At 37.5% G+C, this 21,841-nt stretch overlaps 1 protein-coding gene across 2 annotated transcripts in view; it reads right to left on the bottom strand.

The window, feature by feature from the left end:
• The window catches only part of Teh1 (tipE homolog 1 phospholipid transfer protein), a 46,198-nt gene extending 34,782 nt beyond the window's left edge, over positions 1-11,416 (bottom strand). Inside the window, exons 1-2 of one of the 2 annotated variants that reach the window (XM_033336896.2) lie at positions 8,498-11,416; positions 5,923-6,256 (exon numbers count right to left, since the gene is read on the bottom strand). In XM_033336896.2, coding sequence (XP_033192787.2) covers positions 5,923-6,256; positions 8,498-9,056 — 893 coding nt within the window. In that variant the 5' untranslated portion in view covers positions 9,057-11,416. Of the gene's footprint in view, positions 1-5,918; positions 6,257-8,497 lie in introns of those variants that run through there. The other variant, XM_076620111.1, reaches the window with a different exon arrangement.
• Between the last annotated feature and the right edge of the window lie 10,425 nt (positions 11,417-21,841).

The raw sequence follows: 21,841 nt of genomic DNA, 5'->3' as shown, positions 1-21,841 counted from the left end.
AACATAAAAATATACAATAAACATTGAAAAACGAATATGTTCTCGGAAGAATAGGGTTCTATTATGGATATTATTATGTTTTCTTAAAATTGAAAGGGAGTGCTCTATTCTGTAAATTTATTTTCTGGTGGAAATACGGGAGTTAGTGCTATGAAAGAGGTATTGAGATATAATGATGACTTTGGACATTAGATTGTTTGAATAATTAATTCATAAATAATTAATTAACAAATAAGCCGTTAAAAATATACTATTTGAGATATTAAATACTCAAATACACAGCTTAAAATAAGCATATATATTCATAAAATACGCAAATTTCACGAGCAAAATTAGTATAAAATCGCCAGATGCTCTAGTAAAATTTATTGCTGTCGCACAGCGTAAGACAACATTCTCACATTTTAAAGCAGTGTACACGATGCTCAATTACTTTGTATGGAACAGGCTGAGAAAGAGTTGTTTATTACCTGGATAATATTAATCAAAAACAAAGAGAGCACTGGAGAATAAGGCAAAGGGATCCGGATGTATCCAGTTATAAAGTTAAACTTGAACAAACTTTTCAACCGTCTGCTAGTTAGTACTTCCTTTGTATCTCGGAGTTATTACATCTTTATTGCAAGTGTTTTATAGTTTGAAGCAATGAAATTCTAATAGCTCGCAGAAAAGACAAACATTAATTATTTAAAACAATTATAAAACAACTCTACTTTGATCCTCGACTAGACACGTTTTAACGTTATCGTCAAGAAACTAGTTTCTTTCATAGTGAATACTTTATAAGTGGAAGAACCAAAAGAATGTAAAAGGATATAAACCATACTCAGTCTGAATCGTACATAATACGATCCATAAAGATTCCAAAATACCATAATGTCTATTTAAAATCATAGTCTGAAAGCATCAACTTATCATTATACGATCTTTCTTCGCGTGGTTGTAAAAATTTAAAGGTTGACGTTTTTTCGATAAAAGTTTCAGAATCGTTTAATGAGTACAGTCATATTATTTTTGAAGATCTATTCGTCCAATTCGCCCGTTCCAATAAAGAATAGTTTGATAATTACTGTTTCCAGAAGAAAGGAAGAATACTACCTCGACTTTTCAGTGAGAAATCCTCCAATGCTATTAAAGCTATCTGTAACAAATCAGCTTCAAGAAATTTCAACACTGGAAGCGAAACTGCCCAAAACGACGCAGAGTTACGCTGTTCTCTCGCATTCGAGGTAATTCAACATGCTCTGAACTTCCGAGTCCCAAATACTGCATTTTTGCAGATGACAAGGTCGAACATGTAGTGCCCGCTAGTTGAAACGAATTCCCGAGTTCTCTTTCCTCGTACAGGTGTCAAGGGAACAATTCGTGAGTCTTCTGGAACGCCATTCCAATTAAAAGTTCCATGACGTTCTACGCTTCTTTTCTGTCAATGCCGTATGTTCCTAAACACACTCGCCGCCTGTGGTTCAAAATCGCCTCGCGAGATCTCGAATACTTGACAAAACGTCGCGTCCCTTTCGACCAAATGAAAATTCGTTCCGCAACGTGCTTTTCGCTTTGCGGGGCTTAGCATTCGACCACCGATACGTGAAACAGCTGAAAATTTATTAAAATAGCTTCCCTTTCGAATTTCCTGCTCATGGAAAGGTGAGATAAGAGAAAAGACCCATGGAATATCGGGTTCCAAGCCTGGTTTATATTCCGTTGCATGAATTTTGGGATAGCTTACAAGCGCAAGTGGATGATACTTTGAGAAATAATAGGCAATATATGTAGAATGGTATAATATTTCGAATGTTACGAGATCTGGATTTAAGGCAAGTGACTGGAAACACCGTGTTTTTTTACTTAAAGGATCGTTTCAGCTTTGTGTAATGTGGTTTACTTAGCATGAAGGTCTAAATTGTTGTTGCTGCTGTTGAGGATAAGAAGAAGCAGCCATAAAAGATGTTTATATGGTTTGAACACGTGCTTAGTGATGATAAACAAAAGATTCAAAGTCATCTTAAAAAGTATTCCGGCTTTTGCCTGTATCAGTCTAGTACACAGCAATAAAAATAAATTTTTCACTAGTATTAAAGATAACGAGAAATGAACGAGATGTTCATCTAGCGATGATAAGAAAAAGACTCCTAATGATCATCTTGAAAAATATTCTACAGTGAGAAATGCTATAACAAATACAATGGTGTACCGATACTTTTTATAACTACTGTAAATTAAAATAATAAAAGACAAAACGCCGTGCTCGTAAAGTAACTAAATTTCCATCAAAAGTATCGCGGAAATAAATACGCAAGTAAACAGAGCGACACGCCACTCGCTGGAGAAATGAAAGATTTATTCGCGAAACGTTATCCAAGAGCAATAAAGCGATGAGTTCATAAGCCAAAGGATCTGGAGGACATGAAAAGAGGGGGGAAGCGGTAGAACTGGAAGAAGGGCGATGGTTTGGTCGATTAATCCAGGTCTGATATATCATGGTCCAGGTTAGTGGTGCGTCTGAGTTATCCTTTTCGCGCGAGCATCCAGCCTGTTCCTCCTAATACCAACCACGATACAGTATACCGTGCGACAGCTATAAAGATGACAAACGGGTTACGACAGGAAAATAACAAGCCGCCGGCCATGATGAGCCTGCAGGATGCTCGGCAAACGATCGCGACGTTTAAAATGGGCATGTCTCGACTTTTGGTCAGGAATCACGACCTCTTTCGTCGCAACGATATGCTGACATCACGGTGTAACTCTCGTGGCTCTTTTATGAGCCCGCCATTTGTGTGTATATTTGTCTGGTTCCCTTTGTGTCAGTCGGGTTTTAACGTAAATCAAGAAGTGTGCCAAACTGTTTTTTACTGCCTCTATATTTCCTCTTTTTCTGTTTCGTTTAGCATTTGCTTTTGACTTTTTGTCTATTGCAGTGAAGGTTCGAGTACGTTGTAGCAAGTTGTTGATACGTAGGTATTTTGAATTTCATATTTGAATAATTTTAGACGTGGCATATATTTGTTAAAAGGCAAGAGAAAACGTCAAATATTTTTTTCCCTCTTTGCCTATTGATGTTCATACATGTAGTATCGGGGAGAAGGGCCCAAGAAACGTCGAGCTAACTACAGACAATGTCGCGAGAGCCGAGGCGCTGTCGGCTCCATCAATGCATTGCCGGGTCCTTCAGGTAAATAGCTTTGCCAAAAAGACCTACGTGACCCTGGCTACGAGCGTCTGTAGAACACGTGTGCGGTGGGCCCAGCAAAAGACAATAGAATGCTACAACGGCCAGAGAGGGTCAGTCGAGAAGCAGAGTGCGAGTTGAGCGGACACGGAGTGTGAGTCGGCGTGCGACGATATCGTAGTCTGTCCTTTGTTATCGAATATCACTCATTAAAATACCTTAAACTTTAAACTCTACCATCATCACTTGTCCTTACTCTAAGAATCCACCAGTTACTACATACATTTTTTAGAGTACTAGCTGCAAATTTATAGACTGCAGTAAATGTTACTTCCTGTGTGGTTATACAAACTATTCCGTTAAAAGCATGTCAGAAAATGAACATCGATTTTGTTGCTTCATTTTTGTAATTTCGGGATTTGGAAATGTAATGAAAGATAGATATTAGGTTCTACGAAAGTTATCTCGCTTATTTAGATCATTTCCTTCGTAGTACTATATTATAGAGATGAGAAATTCCTAGTGACTTAGAAGACCTATTATCAAAAAACGCAAAAACTGTCAATAGTACTCGATAGCTAATTTTCATTCTATACGTCGCAATAAATGTTGTCCTTCCAATAATTATACGAGCGTGTTGGTTATATGCGGTGAATAATTTGGGGAATGACGGAGATCCATCAAAAAGCACGTCAAAAAGTCGAAAGACACGGAAAAGTGGCCTCAGTGACGCAGTGGCCTGTAATGGAGCAGACTCGAGTTTAAAGCAAAGCTCTGAGAACTTTTTTTCGCGATACCGCATAATAACGCGCGCTCCCGTGGGCTAACGATAAAATAAAAGACGAACTCGTATCTTTGTTATTAAATATGTAACTGTGCTCGAGCGCAGAATGCGCCCGTATTTTTTTAGCAAGCAAAGCATTTGTGGAACGCAAATACTGTTTTAGGATGCACGTTCGTTTCTTCGAACCTTCCTCGGCCATCGAATTTTATAACCGCGTGAAGATAATTAACAAATATACCTGTCGACTTCAATTTACGGCAATTGTCTCAACTAGATTAAAAATAATGAATATAATAATTTTTATGTAAATGACAATTATATATATGCTTTTCATTTTATTAGTAAGTATTTTCTGTACTTTTGTATATAAAGCATAAACCTTTATCCTTCAATGTTATTAGTATTTTCAACTCTTAAGATTAAAATATCTGCTACGTACAATATAAGATTTTTTATATACGATTGGTAAGAGTGGTTGAAATCAAAATCCTATAATCTCATTATCTGAATACCAGAAGATCCTTTCGTTTTTGTCAAAGGAAAATTATTTCGAAAGCTGCCTGGCCAATTTTCATCTAATGAAGAGAAACCTTCCTATTATTTTTTACCCCGACACTTCGCCTCATTGACAGTACGTTCACGATCTCTCGCAACGGTAAATCCATCAATAGGTTAACAAAATTCCAGATCTAACGCTCAATCACTAAAGATACGATCGATTCCCTTTATAAAGGAATTCTTTTCTTCTCTGTGTTTAACGAGATGAAACAGTCTGAAGCGGTATCACGTTCGATGTTTATCAGTCGAAGGATTTCATCAAATGTATTCCTGTCACGTTCTTGTATGCGTTAGACGCTGGACATCCGAGTGCAATGAAGAACGAATAAAACAAATAAGTTAAATTTGCACTTCTCTTATTTTAAGACGAAGAATAATAAAGAATCGTAATTTCTACAAGTGAAATATTTTATTTAGATTATTAAAACCATAAATATCCAGAAAATATTAAAATATAATGACAAATTATAATAATCTTGTAAAAATTGAAATACTAAAAAACGTTTTAAAATTTTTATAAATTGTATATATTACCATTTTATTTTTAAATATTTTTAGTATACCATTTGTAAGAGGAGAAACTAAATTCAATATTTGTTAAGAATATAAAGATTCTTTTTAAATTTTCGTTGAAAAATAGAAAAATTATCACCATGCATGTGAAATATCTTTATTACCCCCGCTTTAGTTTCGCAATTAATAATTCTCTCATCTACGTACAACATGTCGCACATAAAAGCAAGTCGGTCAATCTTAATATTTGAACAATCGTATTTACCTGAGCTTCAAGATTTGTTTGAGAACCTGCGCTAATAAACCACTTTGTACTCCATACGCCAACCATCTGAATTCAAATTTATACTCGAATTATACCTCGAAAATCCCAAATCAACTTGCCTAGCTTTCATTCTCCTTTCAAACAATCACCATATCCTATATTTATCTCCAACTTCTTCCCGATTTCAAATCTCACCACGTGACAATTCTAACTCCAAAATCTTCCTGTCGAAGCACGAAACACTATTGGAAAAAGAAAGATTCCACGTCTTCGTTGATCATTGTCAATTCACTAGAGGAAACGTGCTCTTCAAGTACTAGTTCAATGAATAATGAAACGTTCACCGATCTACTGTCGACATCCCAGCCGTTCCCGCCCCCTTGAGAGCTTCTTAAAACCTAATCTAGTGTTTTCCAACTTTCTCGAATCGCAACCCCTTGTATGTTGACTATAATAATCCGAACAATCTAAGATCTGCACTTTCATGTTGTTACGGATTAAAATTTTAGGACCTAGTCAATCGAACATTGTCTAACAAGTTCTACTGCCAGAAGTTCATTCGGAACAGGCAACAAGATAGACATTCTACAGGGGCACTAGATGATTTACCGATGTTTAAAGTCACATTACCTGAGATCGTTGCCCCTGCCTCTTCTCATTCCTCGCGACGAATGCCGTGGCGGTGGACTGCACCTGCAGTCACAGTGCATCACACACAGAGCGACGCTGGTCGCGAGAGTCACTACGAAAGGCGCCGCGAAGAAGTGTATGATGGTGGTGACCTGCGCCTCGCGGTTATAGTTCGCCATCACTATGCTGCCGTTCACGCGGCTGTAATGGCAGGGGAATTTCGCGCCTTCGTAGCCTAGTTCGCGGGTGAAGTTTTCGCAGTCGACGATCGGCGGATAGCCGCACCCCTTGATGTTCACCAGGAGCACTGCCTCCACGTCGCCTGGCGTCGGCACTGTTAAAAAACAAAATTTCAAATTATATTAGAATAGATTACAATTTGAAGTTCCACCTTTGTTTTTTAATCCTATTATGATCTTTTTTCATCCCTCGTTCCTACATTTAACCTATTCACAGAGACAGCGGCTGTGTATATTCTCTGAACTCCAATATTGGATACATGGCAGTTTCTGTACATTTTTACTAGGTGCGTAGAAAAGTATGTAGACAAATATGTGAAAAATTATATACTAATGTAATAAATTACCGATGAAATTTCTATTATCGATCCTTTCCTGATTTTCGACGAAATCGAATTTCAACAAAAAATTAATCTAGACACGGTTGAGTGATATAGACCAGAACGCAATAGAAGGGTTAATGAAGGGATCTTCTTCGAGAAGAAAAACATTACAGGTCAAACTGCATGGTTATGTCACTCATACACATCTTCGAAAAGGTATAAAAAGCTTTGAGAAATTGTTTGAAGCATTATTCTGGGTAAAAATGGTGTATAAACGCAAGTAATGTTATTCCCAGTAAGTTACATGGTTATGATATTTTTAAAGTTTTATTGTTGCTATAGCGGGATTTCTAGTCTTGTATGAAATGGCTTCTAAAACATACGAAGCAAAAGACAGATTTTAAGGATTTGCCACAGGATCGAAATAGAAATAGAAGCAATATTTTATATCCTTCCGTTTAGTTTCAATTTCTTCAATGTAATTTTATAAAATTCTAAACTCTTATAACTGTATAAATATCATTTTGCAAAATGCCTTTCTAAGTTGCTATTAAAGCGAAGAACAATTAGAACCTTCTTATGAAAAATTGAGATTTTTCAAACCAAAATGATTCGAAACGAATTGAAATTCTAAATTTAAAATTATAGATGTAATTATCTCTATGAATATATATCTAATAACATTAAAAGAATTAAAAATATTACTTAGAAAATTTTTAAGTATTTTTTAACGTTCATTCATTCATTACGAAAACAATTACGTGTTTTTATAATAAATATTTTAACAAATTAATATATAAAACATAAATTTATACTTATAATTTTCCAATGAATAAACTGATTCTAAAAATTGTACAGTACCCTCGTGATTGCTTTGCAAAGAATTGCTGGAAGTAAACTAACCTTATAATCCTGATGTAATACGCTGATTTACCTCAATAATAGAATCTATTTAATAGAAAACTTTCAATGCTGTCATGATACAACGCAAGTCAATGAAATAGAAAACTTTCAATGCTGCTATGATACAAAGCAAGTCAATGAATTAGAAAATAGGGGAACCTAGACAAAACCAAGATCATTCTAGACAATGTACAACGTACAGTAATAAGTTTTCTGCCAACTCAGCGAAACGATATCGATAATATCGACCTTGTGATGCGGTCGAATTAAAGAGGTGCGAAGTTGCAAGGTTAACGACAAACACAGACATCAAACATCGACTATGGATTTTTATGATGTAAATTTCATGCGTCTTATACAGGATGGTTGGTAACTGGTGGTACAAGCGGAAAGGGGGTGATTCTATGCGAAAAAAGAAGTCGAAAATATAGAATAAAAATTTTTCGTTCGAGGCTTTGTTTTAGAGAAAATCGACTTTGAATTTTCGCTCGGTACGCGTGCGGTATGTTATAACGGATCTCACTGTAGATCGTTGTCTCGATGGAAAAATTAAAAAAAAAAAAAATGAAAAAAAATTTTTATTCTATATTTTCAACTTCTTTTTTCGCGTAGAATCATCCCCTTTCCGCTTGTACCACCGGTTACTAACCACCCTGTATATTTATATATAAGATATATTTAATATTAATTATGAATATATTTATGAACGCCAAGAAGTGGGATGAAAGTAAGAACAAACTTTATTAACAGTTTAACAAAAATAATTATATAAAAACAAATACTCGAATGATAATAAAAGGCTAGGATCCTTCTATGGTATTAGTTGTTCAGAAACTTGTGTATGTTCAAATAAAAATTAAATTCAACTGATGAAATCGAAAATAAATCTAAAACGACATAGAAAAGCACCGCTACCTGCACAATTAAATAGAGACGCACGCTTCGTCATATGTATCAATGATCAAAATAGTATTTAATTACTTCGTCAAAACATTCTGTCACCATTTCTCCACTACAGTCCAAAATTACACGAATCCAACAACAAGTAGATGCTCTAAACTGTGAAGATAGAACTACTCTGCATAAGTCTGCAGTATGAGAGTTTCTTACCCGAAGTGGTTGAGGTGTGCGTGACGCCGGTAGAGTTCTCCGAATTGCCTCTACCCCCGGTGTCATTCTTCATGCTCGTATTGCTCCATGGTGTATACGTGACGTATATATGCGTACACCTATAAACGTCACTGGTGCATCCTTCGCGGCAGGAACTCCAGGTACAATTGAACAAGCCAGCGAGTTCTTCGCGCCTGGAGGTGGTGCAGATGACCGGATCTGGCGAGAAATCGGCAGCCAGAGTGCTGATGGCCGGATCGACGTATAGCGGCACCAAAAATAATAGGGCCGCACCGCCGGACGTCGCGACAAATGCCAACGCCGAGGTGGCGTAAAAGTTGAACCGCTGACGGCAGGTACGCCGTGGCGGTCGGCGCCGCGAAGCGCCGAACCCGAGCTCCAACAGTTTGCGACGACGTAGCTCTCGCTCCTGAAAGTCGTGTTTCTCGTTTAGCTGATGCTGCTGCTGATGCCTGGTGGTGTGCTCGCCGGCGTGATGATCGCTCTGACACTGGACGCAACTTGCCTCCAGCAGGAGTTCAGAGCTGCTCCCGCGCATCACCCGACCGCTCTCAAATAGGTGCCAACCGGAGCTTCTTCAGACGTTCCAGGCAAACGATCAAGGGTTTTCGAGGATCCTTATCTTCACTAGGACTCATCGAGTGCCGGCCAGGCCGCTTTTGTCCGTTGACTACTAAGGGGTCGGGAGCTGTTTCGTTCGCGAGGTCGACCGTCGAGCCTCCTTTCGCATCGACCACAAGTAGCAGCTTTCTGAATCGTTCAATCGACAAGTCGCTTCGGTGATCTCATTTAGCGAACTATGTCATCTGGCGAACACTTTGGCTTGCGACTGGTCTAGAGGTTGTTTGATCAAAGCGTTAATTAAAGCGAGGATCGACGAGGATTTGCCTTTGTTGATCCACCTGAGGTTTTAGGCTGTGCGATGTTTAGGACCGTGTGGAAACGAGGAAATACGATCGGTACGCTTTGTGGTTTCGTTAATTCTATCAGTCCGACGACGTTGCTTTTACGTTCCGCTTCTAGAGTGGAATTAGATGATACAACGCATAGGTGATGCGAGAACAGTCTGAGTCCTGACGAAGCGATCCTCCGTTATCGTCGCTTCGTTAAGCACGACGGTGTCTGTGAAGTCTTATAAAAACTCTGTAAGAACTCGAGAGAGATCGAGGGATGTGCGTGGCACATTTCGCGAATGCCAGGACGTTCTTGATCGGTTGAGTATCCTTGACACGACATCGTGCGGATTAACGAATTCCGCTATCGCCTCATCTGGCCTGTAACGAGGATTTTCTATTGAGACTAGATTCTTGGCCAAATGCAATGGAATAGAATAGGACTCGTGCGTTACGCTATTTCAAAACGAAATAGCTAGGTATCGTAACAATCGAACGGACCAACCGACTTGTCCGCACTTTACGTTTCCGTTTTATCGCTATGCATAATGACCTTGAACGTTTAAAGTTCTTTTAGGCCATCGAAGTAAGTCGATCGATCACGACCTTTAGCTGTAGTCACGCTGTCAGGCATAGAGCATCTTTCCTAGCTCGGTCTTCCGATCCGTGCATGGAAAAGTTTCAAGGCCGTTATCTTTGCTCTGAGCACTCCTACAAACCGCCTCTCTAGATAACTATCACTAAACTCTATCGCGTAATCGACGACACTTGAATCATTACAAAACTAAATCCTTAATTAGGCCTTGGTAATTCCCGTTCACTGCTACAAACACTCTAACTAACGAATATCGAATAAGCCGAATAAAAATATTTCAAAACACGATAAAAGACGGATCAACCAATCATTTCTGTAATATTCCAATTGGCTTCGATCTTCTCGGATATGATACACTTTATTGTCTTTTTGCTTCTTCCTTTCCTTCGTTCCTTCGCCTTAACTAACAACTCGAATGAACAGACATAAACATCCGAGGATCATTCTAATTAACGAAAATTTCTAATAAATCCGCAGTTGTCATCAGCGCGTATAATCGGCAAAAGTCGCGTTCAGAACGAGGATGAAGGATAACGCGTCTCGCGTCGCTTGGCCAAGATTGATCGAAATTCTCTTACTTTCTTCCTCCACCGGAGATAACACGGCTGCTGTTCCTTCGCGTCGATACCGTAACCGTAATCAAGGAAATCCGATCGTGAGCGACGCGACCTTAACGAACAATAGACCCGTTTCTCGCCTAGCTATTTCTCTCCGTTCTTCTCTCGACACCTCTTAGATAAATCCTCCCGCCTCTGGTATCTCGGACGTTTATTGGTCCAGCGTTAGATTATCACGAACGATCTCTTCTTTCTTCCTTCTTTCAACCAAAAAAGAACACAACGTCTGCCGCTGGCCTCGGTTACGGGAACGATTACAGCCGCAACTAGTTGCCTCTGGCCACTGCCTGTTGACCTAGATATCTCGGCCGATCGGTGGCACACACCGGTGTTTACCTTAAACGACTCGAACAAGCGAAGGCGCGTATCCAAGACAGCGAGTGTCCCGTGTTGCTGTGTGATCAATGAATCTTTGAATCTTTCCACACCTTCCACGACTACTATCACCTTTAAAAAATACACCTGTCGCCGCGTATATGTATGTGATTCGTTAGAATTGCTTCGATCCACAAGTGTTCGAAACAACGATTCTATTGGAATGGTGGCCGCGTATTCGTCGAATAAAGACAGACCCAGGCTCGAAGATCTAAAACACCCCAACACCTATCTACGACACCTGACACCCACACCTGTCTCCTGGCTCCTGGAGTTTCGTCACCAGCTCAAAACCACGTCTCCGTCCGGATGTTTCTGGCACAGGGTGCAGGAGCTAGGATCGACCAGCTTTTTCAAAGCTTTCGCGTGTTACATCTGGGCACACCTGCACCTGTGAACTCGCGTTCCGGATAACATCCGCCTCGCGGATCGCGAGTTAAAGCGTGACTACTCGTCGAAACTCGACCGAGAGTCCTCGACGGGACAAGCTTTCGTCCGAAGCGACAGGGCGGGGTTCCAGGCGCGCATGAGCGCGTGTGTTGCCGTCTCACCCTCCGCGAACCACCGCCACCCCCACGTTGCACTCTCCTTGTTTACGCTCCTGCTTTGCTCCCTTTTTGCTTGCCTTCGCGCCATGCCCGTGCGTTCGACCATCCCCTATCCCACCGACCGTTATCATCCTTTAATTGCGACCTCTAATTAAACCAATTTTTTGGTGCCGTCTTTTCCACGCGTACTTTCGCTCGTTAATGAAATTGAAAGGGTTAGAGAGGATAGGCAAAGGATGTTTTGATCGAATTTGTTGAGAGGAATTTTAATTGTTAAATGGGTCTGACGTGATTGGGAAGGGGAGCTTTAATTTACTTTAAGTATAACGCAACTTTATTTATTTCGATGAAATTTCAAAGCATTTGATATAGCGAACTTCTGTCTATTCAACTGAGATAGTTTTAATTAATTTCGTCCTAGGGAAGAACCATATTATTCTATCACCGAATCTAGCTTCGATAAACTTTTTTATTTGTAGATCTCGTTCGATATCGAGACAAGAACTGACCTGACCTGAAAACAACATCAGAGAAAATTCTTTTCACATCATTCGCACATCTCAGTTTTCAATCGGTTATGGCACTTCGTACAAAAAACAATACGATACTTTAGCGACATCGTTTATTCGATACATACATCAACCCCTGTCACGAACCTATCCAAACCTATATCCTATCTTTTTGCCGCGAATCGAACGATTCGTGTTCGCGAGTAGCATTTTGAAAGCAAAACCGTGGACCAGCACAAAAGCAACAGTTTGCTCGTAAATCCCCTGGCTGTTAAGTTAGCGCAAAAAGTATCGTGGCACGTTTCCTGTATTCCCGTTAAAATATTAATTACGCGTGTTCTCAACATCTCAGGAATACTTACGGAGCAGAAAAACGTTGCTTTTGCAATGGTAATCGCGATTTACTCGAAATCGCTCGAATTTCGTTTCATTCGACACAGATATTCGCATTTTATAAAATCTCACATTTAAATAAAGATAGGATTGGAAAATAAGTATGAAGTTTAAGTCAAGCGTTAACGTGTTTGATTGTTAATTACGAAAGATAAGCTCGAAACTAATATCTTAACAATTTGAAAATTACGTAATGACGGTCCAATGTTATTAAAATGTTATCAAAACTAGAATCGTCCAAACAAACTTAAGACCGATATCTTAACAATATAAAAACTCAATAACGCTTCTTACGTTATAGCAGGTCGCATAATGCTATTAACACTTAATGCTCCAAGTGTGCCTCTCAAGCACCGCCGATGTGCGGTGCTCAAAAAATTCTACATATTACTCAACTATAATTAATATAAATATTGTAAACAAAATTATACGACTTCTAAATAATAAGAATAAAGATTGTTTTGAATGACCTTAATATTATTATTTACACGTCATTGTATCATTTAAAATCTGACACTTAAAAACTTGCAAGTCGAAGTGTGATGAGAATAAGTTGGACGATATTCACAATTAAAAGTCGGAGCGTTAAGGGTTAATAATATAGTGCTCAATATAGAAATATTAAATAAACTTACTTCCATAAAATAGCCGGAAAATTCCCATGATAATATAACGGTACAATATGATCCCCCCTTTTACGACTATCATAAATCTACGTCTTCTACAACCCCTTCCCAAAAGGGACTGAAATCCTTCGAAAGTTCTCAGTTCCAGACTAACACGTGTCACTAAAAGGTCGCATAACTCCCCAGAGATTTTATCCGAGTCTAACGAGCAGCGGAAAATGATCCAATAGAAAATCAAGCACGGCGTTGGCGATTGTCCTAGATCACCGGCCCCGCGACCTTAATTCACTATTTAAGCCACGATGTGAACGCCTGATAGGAAGACGGTCACCGGAGAGTTTATTAACGCGCAACCCTTCCTCGTCAGAGGATCTAGAATCTAGATTCTAGATTGTGAACCAGTATTGTGCCACCTTCATAGTCCTGATACAACACGCTGTTAAAGTTTTCGTCGACGGGGTCGTTGGCGAACATTATTGCCTTTTTATCCTTACGATTGCGTGTTCCGATCTTGCTCGACGATCTCTCGTCGAGCTACAGAATTACGCGACAGAAATATGCAAAAGAAACGAGTCGTTGATTCGTTTCACATTTTCTACCGTTTTAGACGATTTTTATTCACTTGTACGATAAATTATTTTGATACACCGTGAATATTATTGCCTCTTTCCTTCCTTTTCAGTTTTTATTTCTATGATACGCAATTGCAGCAACTGCTTTGTAAAAAGATATGATTTTGTTTCCACATGGCTAGTGTCACAGAGCCATAAGTTAGCGATAGAAAAACCAAGGGGGTCTAACGAACATCCCTCAAGCCATCCAAACAACTAGGTAGAGAGTGGTACAGTGTCAAAAAACAGTAACAGCATGGCCATCTCATGTCGCCAACGAACTAATACATCGCGACCTCGAGATACCCACAGTCAAAGAGGAAATAGCAAAATGTAGCGACAGATATAACAAAAGAGTCAACAAACATCAAAACCCCCCTAATTACTCGACTACTTGATACGTCGGACCAGATCCGCAGGCTGAAGAGACATTAGACCTAACCACTAGATTTAATTACTTATTTATATTAAGTAATATTTACTTATTTACCACACTTACTTAAAGATTATACTTATCTATAATAAGTATTAACTTATTATAAGTATTTAACCATGTCACTGCGCCACGCCAGAAAAAATTACTGAAAATTCTCAAGGCGAGAATTGATTGTAAATATTAATAAATAAAAAAAAAACATGGCCATCTCTGACCTGGCCCCGGCGACATCCCCTCCATACGAGCCAAATCCAGAGTACATAAATCTTCCTAAAATCAGCTCTCGACATTCTCTGTTCCAACACTCTAAACCGTCACTCTGTTGAATTCGCACAATAAATTTTACTACTATATCTAACGTTCAATTCTTTAGCTTATTTGTGAAACGTTCGAACTAAGACGCGAGGAGATCACCGGTGATCTGTCAATTTCGTGATTTCTTGTGTCTCCTACGTGACGCTAGCGACAGGAAATGTAGAGAATGGAATGGAATAGGGTCTCGGCATGATATGGCATTTGCGTAAAAGATAAAACGTTTCTAACTGTTTTTTAATATCGTGGTCAGTTGATTTTGTTGAAAACTCGAATTGCATTTAAATGTTGTAGCTTAACGAGATATTTATCGTTATTAGGTTTGAAATGTATGTACATAATGGTTTCATATTTTATAATTTAATGATAATGCAGTCACTCAATAATTCAAAGCGATAAAAGATTCAAAAAATAAAAAATCCCACAGATATTCAACGCTAGACAATTTTCTATAATGACACGTCTACAAGATGAAAGATTTTCAAAGTAATAATCATTCTGCTAAAAAGAAACTGAAAAGAGAAATATTTCTCGTTACTTTTGTACCTACATATATCTGAATCAAAGATATATTTAATAAACAATTAAATCCATCTTTCCAGTTACGTATTCCCGTAACAAATCAATCAAATATACGTGAATTTTGTAAAACAACAGAAATGTCTAAAAAATAAACTCAACAAGTAACTACGAAGTAAAGAAACTTACATCAGTTGTACAAAAAGAATAAAGAGGATTCAGTTAAGCCGCAGTTTTATCAAAAAATAAGCAGCATTGAAATATTTTAGAATTCACCACTCACCGCGTTTATCTTTCAGCTTTAATGTAGAAACACAATGTTTCCGATAACAATCGTTTCAATTAATCGCTAGAAGAAAATATATCGATTTCGCGGATTTCTTCTTGGTTCCGCTTTTATTCGTTGTTTAAGCGCGATTCATCTTCTTCATCGATGTAGTCCTGAAGAATGGCTGCCAATATCATCGATAAAAAAATTGCTATAGATAAAGGACAAGAAACTAGAAACATATTCGTGCTTGTAAATTCGGTTCACTCACTGAATTCCTTAAGGATCTTTTGTAATGAATACTATGAATGATTAATCGTGCACGTTGATGAGATACCTTATTGGAAACGTTTCAGAAAATAATATGTAAATTCTGATACTGTACTTATGGAAATTGTAGACCGTTCTTCTTGATACTGAAATTTTATATACAGGGTGGTTGGTAACTGGTGGTACAAGCGGGAAGGGGGTGATTCTACGCGAAAAAAGAAGTCGAAAATATAGAATAAAAAATTAAAAAAAATTTTTTTTTTCATTTTTCCATCGAGACAACGATCTGCAGTGAGATCTACGCATACCGAGCGAAAATTCAAAGTCGATTTTCTCGAAAACAAAGCCTCAACGAAAAATTTTTATTCTATATTTTCGACTTCTTTTTTCGCGCAAAATCACCCCCTTTCCGCTTGTACCACCAGTTACCAACCACCCTGTATATAGAAATATGTATTGAAGAGATTATTGATGCGAAAATTTTGAAATAGCATATATTTTCCTACAAATATGCATTTGATAATAATTTATATAATGAATAATTTCGTTAAATTAATTTCTAGGAAGTACACAAAGCTATCTATCGTTATTGCTTAATGTTCCATAATTTTGAAGTGTTCAACTTAATTTAATTCATAGTGCATATTACTTAAAAATGGAATAATATTCCTTAAGATACGTTTCAAGCACTTTTCATTCCATCATAAACTTCTCTGTTATCTTGTACATAGAGTAACGAATAATGGTTTGACACATTGTTAATCGTGGATAGTGTAGATCCGACAAGCAATGCTCTTTTGTCTGCTATGGTTTGTCTTGTATGGTTTGTATTCTATGAGCGAGATTATCTTACCATTTTAGTATGACACGTGATATTTCCGATTCGATAAAACAGATCAAACACAGACGAATTATTGCATGGACCTGACATCTTACGAGACTTCATGTAACATACATATTCTGAAATATCGATCGTTCAAAGAACAAGAGGTTCTGTATGGTACTACAGTTAACCTACAGAGTGTACACATACTAAATGTACCTTATCGGTAATATAGAATAGTCGCGATGTGCAATGTTTTTTCATATCCCACATTTTGAGAGTTAACTGAGCCCCTTACCATTTTCGTATCACATGCGACGTTATCGACACAGTACTCGGTTTAGTACTGACACAGACGACTATACGACTCCTATTCTTAGTCAATGGTACTAGTTTCAGGTAAGACTAAAGCCTTTTATGAAATTATGAATAAAATGTGAAACAGAATATTCTGTAATCGCAAAGAAGTATAGAATTCTAACTTTCTACAACGTTTCAGAAAGTATTACACGTTATCACGATCCCTCGCCATCCCTCGTCTAATAACAAGGCTTAAAACTAAAAATTAATCTAAACTTAATTTAGATCTTAGCATTAAAACCTACTTAAACTAAAATACATTAAATCGCGGATCTACCGGCAGCCTTTCGTATAAAAGACTTTAACTTGGAGCAAAATTTAAAAAATGAACTTGTAAACGCTTTATTAAATCAATTATTTCATATGTTGAAGTAACTACTTCAAGAAAAACTCTATATTTTTATTTATGTACATCCGTGATCTAGAGACTGCTATGTTTTGGGTTGGGGTCTAGGAATAAAGGAACTAATAAACAGATTCCTATTTATGTTTCCTGTAGCCTCTAGCTAAAGCTATAAGGTTAACTTTTTTGGTAATGCCCTTTTGCTATAAATATATGATCGTGCTCCCTATCGATTCCATTGTATTGTAACACTAAGAGAGTAAGGATCTGAATCAGCATAAACTTATACATTATATTTATACATTATAGTTATACTTATACTCATACCTTTATTTATTTCAATATACTTTTCTATTACAAATTCATCCACTCGTTCTTCAATCAGTCAACCTCAACCTCAACATTATATAATAATTTAGTATTTTAGAGAATTAGATAAAGAAGCCCTTAACTTTTCGTCCTAAGTTATAATGTATTTTTGTAGATAAAGCGCGCACAATGGACATGGTTTAGATCTTCCAGGACTTGGCACAATGTCCTAACGCTCCTAGCGCTCCTAGCGGTCCTAACAGGCGCTAGTAATTTACTAAAGTAGATCTATCTTATGATTAATTAGAGCTAAGACGCATGCGTTCTACGTTGCCTGTATAGATCGAGGGTTAAAACTGATACTTAAACCTAAAACTTAAAGGTAAACGTACACCAAGCAATATCTGTTTCCACAGAACGATTACATAGATTGTTACAAAAATTATACAATAATAAATCGTAGGTTATAGCGTATGTATATCTATTTTACAATTATTTGCGATATTCCACGCCGTGCCACAACAGCAAATATTTTCAAAAAGAATATTGGATGGTCTAAACTGGACTAGACTATGTTAGTGTACTTCTTAGCTTCCTATTGTTTTCCAAAGATTAATTAACTGTTATAAAAACTGTCAACACGACCTATCGATTAGGTGGCGATTAATCAGGTTGCAACTGTTCGGTTAAGATCGCAAACTTTGGATGTGTTTTAGTCAACGTATCGTATGAAGATGGGAATCTGTTTTTGTCCAGTCACGGTCATCCAATTGACGGCCGAAGGTGCGTAGTGTAACGTCTCGTTGGCGTCACCGCCCTCGGTCTATTGACGAGCTTCATCGGTTATTTAAGGTTTATGGCACGTGGTTTCCTGTTGAGAGGATCCGTCGAGTGCTTAGGATGCCAATTCGAACCCGGTGCGGTCCCAGTAGTAAACCTTACAATGGATAGCTTGGGAAATTCCAACTTCCCAAAGCTACTAACACATTATTTATAATCCTTGTCTTGCAAAGAAAAATTCGAATCGTTATACCAAACTCTAATACTCTATCTTCATACATACCAATATCTTTTGAAATATTGGAAAATTATAAACTGTAAGACGACTGAACTAAATTTGCCTTAAAAATGGAAAAATCGCGGTGCTTTCGGAACCAACGAGTTCACGATCTTTCGAAACAGTTAACGGACGGAAAGTCACACGAAGCCACCGATCGATGATTTCGCGGTAACCTCAAGGATTGAGCATATAGGCCTGTAAACTGAAACACTCTAACCGAACAAGTAGGATTTTCGGCCCCGAGGGTCCATTGAGCAGGATTAGAAAGGCATGTCCCTACTGAACTACTGGGTCAACTTATAGTAGAAATCTACTGAATAGGATTATGAAGGACATCAAAATACAGCCCCTAACCCTGTCCGTATACCGAAATATCAGGCAAGGCTGCAGATCTTCGATTGGACTCCATAGACACCCTAGTAATCATCGTATATTAATATTATATTAATATTATATTAGTTCTCTAATATTTACATTACTATTTTAGGATATTAATCTCGCTCGAGTCCCGTTATATATCGTAAATTAATTTTATTTATATATATAATATCTATCCTACATTATAATAGATTTTGTTTGGTGAGTTTAATGCATAATTGGGGGGAAGAAATTGGACAGATTTATATTTAATTCACAAGTAATTGTTATTTATATTATCCGTAGTAGAAGATATAAAACTATTTGATAGTGAATAAATAGCGACTATTGTAATTAATACCTAATTAATACTTAATACCTAATTTATTAAAGAGAATAGATTACAATATGTAGATTCAATTGTTAAGAACTTTTGACACCATTATATTGGATTCTCAAATAATTTTATTAATAATCATGTTTTCGAAATCAGACAATAGTAGCTAATATAATATGATATCTATATCTAAAATGTTTTCATATACTCAGCTCTGATTTATTTTCTAATATAAGATTATGTTAAAGTATTGCTTTACTTCGATTATTAATATAATTACTTATATTGTTGTTTTTAAATATCGCCTGTAATTTGTATTTAACACATGGTAGAATTTCGAATCTGTCGTTTATTCGAATCGACTTCTTGTTTACTCTTGTTGACTCGACTTCTTGTTGAATCTTGCAAATCAGATAACGCATTAAATACATGTAATCATTGAATAGTATCGTCTATAGTCAATGTTATTATAGACGAGGTCGTCCATAGTGCTATTATCACAGATGGTCTGTATTACTATACCGGCATCGATACGGTCATTTCAATGTTGCCGACTGAGACGTAAATAAAAGTACAACGTATATTATAATTTCTAAAACAATTGTCACACAATATTATATCTTAATATCGTCATCTAAGAATACTAATCACAATTTACTATATTAGGATATAGAAAGTAAATAACTTGTATTTATCAAGCTAGTAGTGGAAATGTCTTCTCAGTCGAATAACAGATGGCAGTAATGTTATCATTTGAATATTTTTTTACCCCGCAATTATAAAAACATTCAAATATAGAATTATTAGATTATTCAAACAAATCTCCTACTTTATACAGAAAGCACATAAACGAGGACCAGAACATGTAAACAAACAAATTCAAATCATTGTTTCATCAAGATTTTAAGTGTTAATTATTCATTCATTTCAAAAATACTGAAGCAGCGCGATCGTTCGGCAGAAGAAACAACGTCCAAAGAAACAAATAGGACCAATATTATTGTTACGTAAACACTTAGAGGTCACACTGATCAACTCCAGTTCTGATTAATTTCTTACTTTCATTGAAAGTAGACAACTAATTGAACACCCATAAAACAAATGATCTACATCCATAAATTCATTTACCGCAAAAAGATGACATCAATTTTAAACATAGTATTTGTAACATCATCATTTTTCCGTATTTTTTTCTCTCGAGAGAACTTTCACATCCTTGCTTCTGCAATTAATCCCTAGATACATATAAAATCCCTAAATATAAAGAAGGCATGCTCGTTTACATTTCTCGGCAAACAAGTAACCGCACAGTCACGGCGGTAGCAACGAAAAGGGTTAGAATTAAAAAAAAAAGAGAGAAAAGAAAGAAATACCGTATATGCGGAGGCTGACGACGAGGAAGGATCACCCCCGACCGTGATTCGCTCGTCTGAAAACCTTGCTCTTTTACGCAATTTTAGCGTTTATTAAAGTTTGCTCGCAAATGAAACGAAGCCCATATAACCTACCTAATTTAGCGAGTAGCATTCTCGAGTGGGGGCCACTCCAGGAGAGGAGGAGAAGCCGGGTTCTATTGACAGCGGTTATTGCCTAACTGCGTGCCTCCACCTAATATGCCCGCTCGGGGATTCGCATGCACGGCCGCTCGAACGAAAACTGCGAAACACGCCTGTGAATCTTTAATTCCGCCGGTGGTAATCCAGCATCCCTCTCTTCTCTGACTGCACTCCCACCCCTTTCACCTCACAGTCAGCCGGCCTATTCGGGCTTGATTTTTCCCTGGGTTCGCCAGAGACGAACTGTGTATCGTATGGGAATTCTTTATCGTCCGTTTGCAAACGAACCTCCGGCATCGTGCTGACTTTTCATTTATACGATCGTCGATACCTGCATTACACATTGATTTCACCCTTTTCTTTTTTAATCTTTTTTTGACGTTTTTTTTTCACGTTCATGCGTGCATCCGTGAGCGTTTTTTCTTTTCTCTAATCTACTCTCTTGTTTTTTTCACCTATGCATTTTGATTTTAATGACGACGTTGTTTTGTTTCAAAGTACCCGATTTTTTTTTTTTTTTTGTTCGTTTTTCTATCTACCTTCCATATTTTTTTCCTCTCCTCGTCATCGTATAAATTTTTGATGGAATATCCAGTTGAAGTGCGCGCGCCACGAGAGGTTCATTTAGTTATCAGTTATGAAAAAGTATTATTTTTTTTCGTATCATTTTTACTCCCGTCTTTTTTCACTCGTTGTTTTTCGAACACGCACGAAATAACTCGATCCTTTATTTTCGCGATCGAGTGTCATCATAGCGTATCATGATGCTAGGAACGTATCGTTCAATCGTCAACGAGAGAAAAAAGAGAGAAATGCTGCAAAATGATACTTCAAACGATTACCGTATGTATATTTTTTCCCTCCTTTAATCATTAAATACTTTTTTCTTTTTTTCTTCATTAGATCTTAGATCTTTTCTGATTCTTTTCTGATTCTGATTTCTGATTCTGCTTATAAAATATCGAATTCACCGATTTTCATGGTAAAGAGATGCGCAACGATCGACGTTCGAGCATTTTTTCCTTTTTCTAATCCTGGCGTGCACGATCGGGAACGGATGCGGGAGCAAATGACGGCCCTGCCTGCATTTGAAACTCTGTTAACTCTCCGAATATTAGCTCGTCGAGCGAGATTAACCCCATTGTACCCCGCTGAAAATGATGACATCACCATTAAACTCCCGTCGGCTTACGGAAATTGATTAAA

Source organism: Bombus vancouverensis, chromosome 7, assembly GCF_051014615.1.
Source record: "Bombus vancouverensis nearcticus chromosome 7, iyBomVanc1_principal, whole genome shotgun sequence".
NCBI lineage: Eukaryota > Metazoa > Arthropoda > Insecta > Hymenoptera > Apidae > Bombus > Bombus vancouverensis.
The sequence above is the reverse complement of the archived record's forward strand: the minus strand, read 5'-3'. Positions and strand labels throughout refer to the sequence as shown.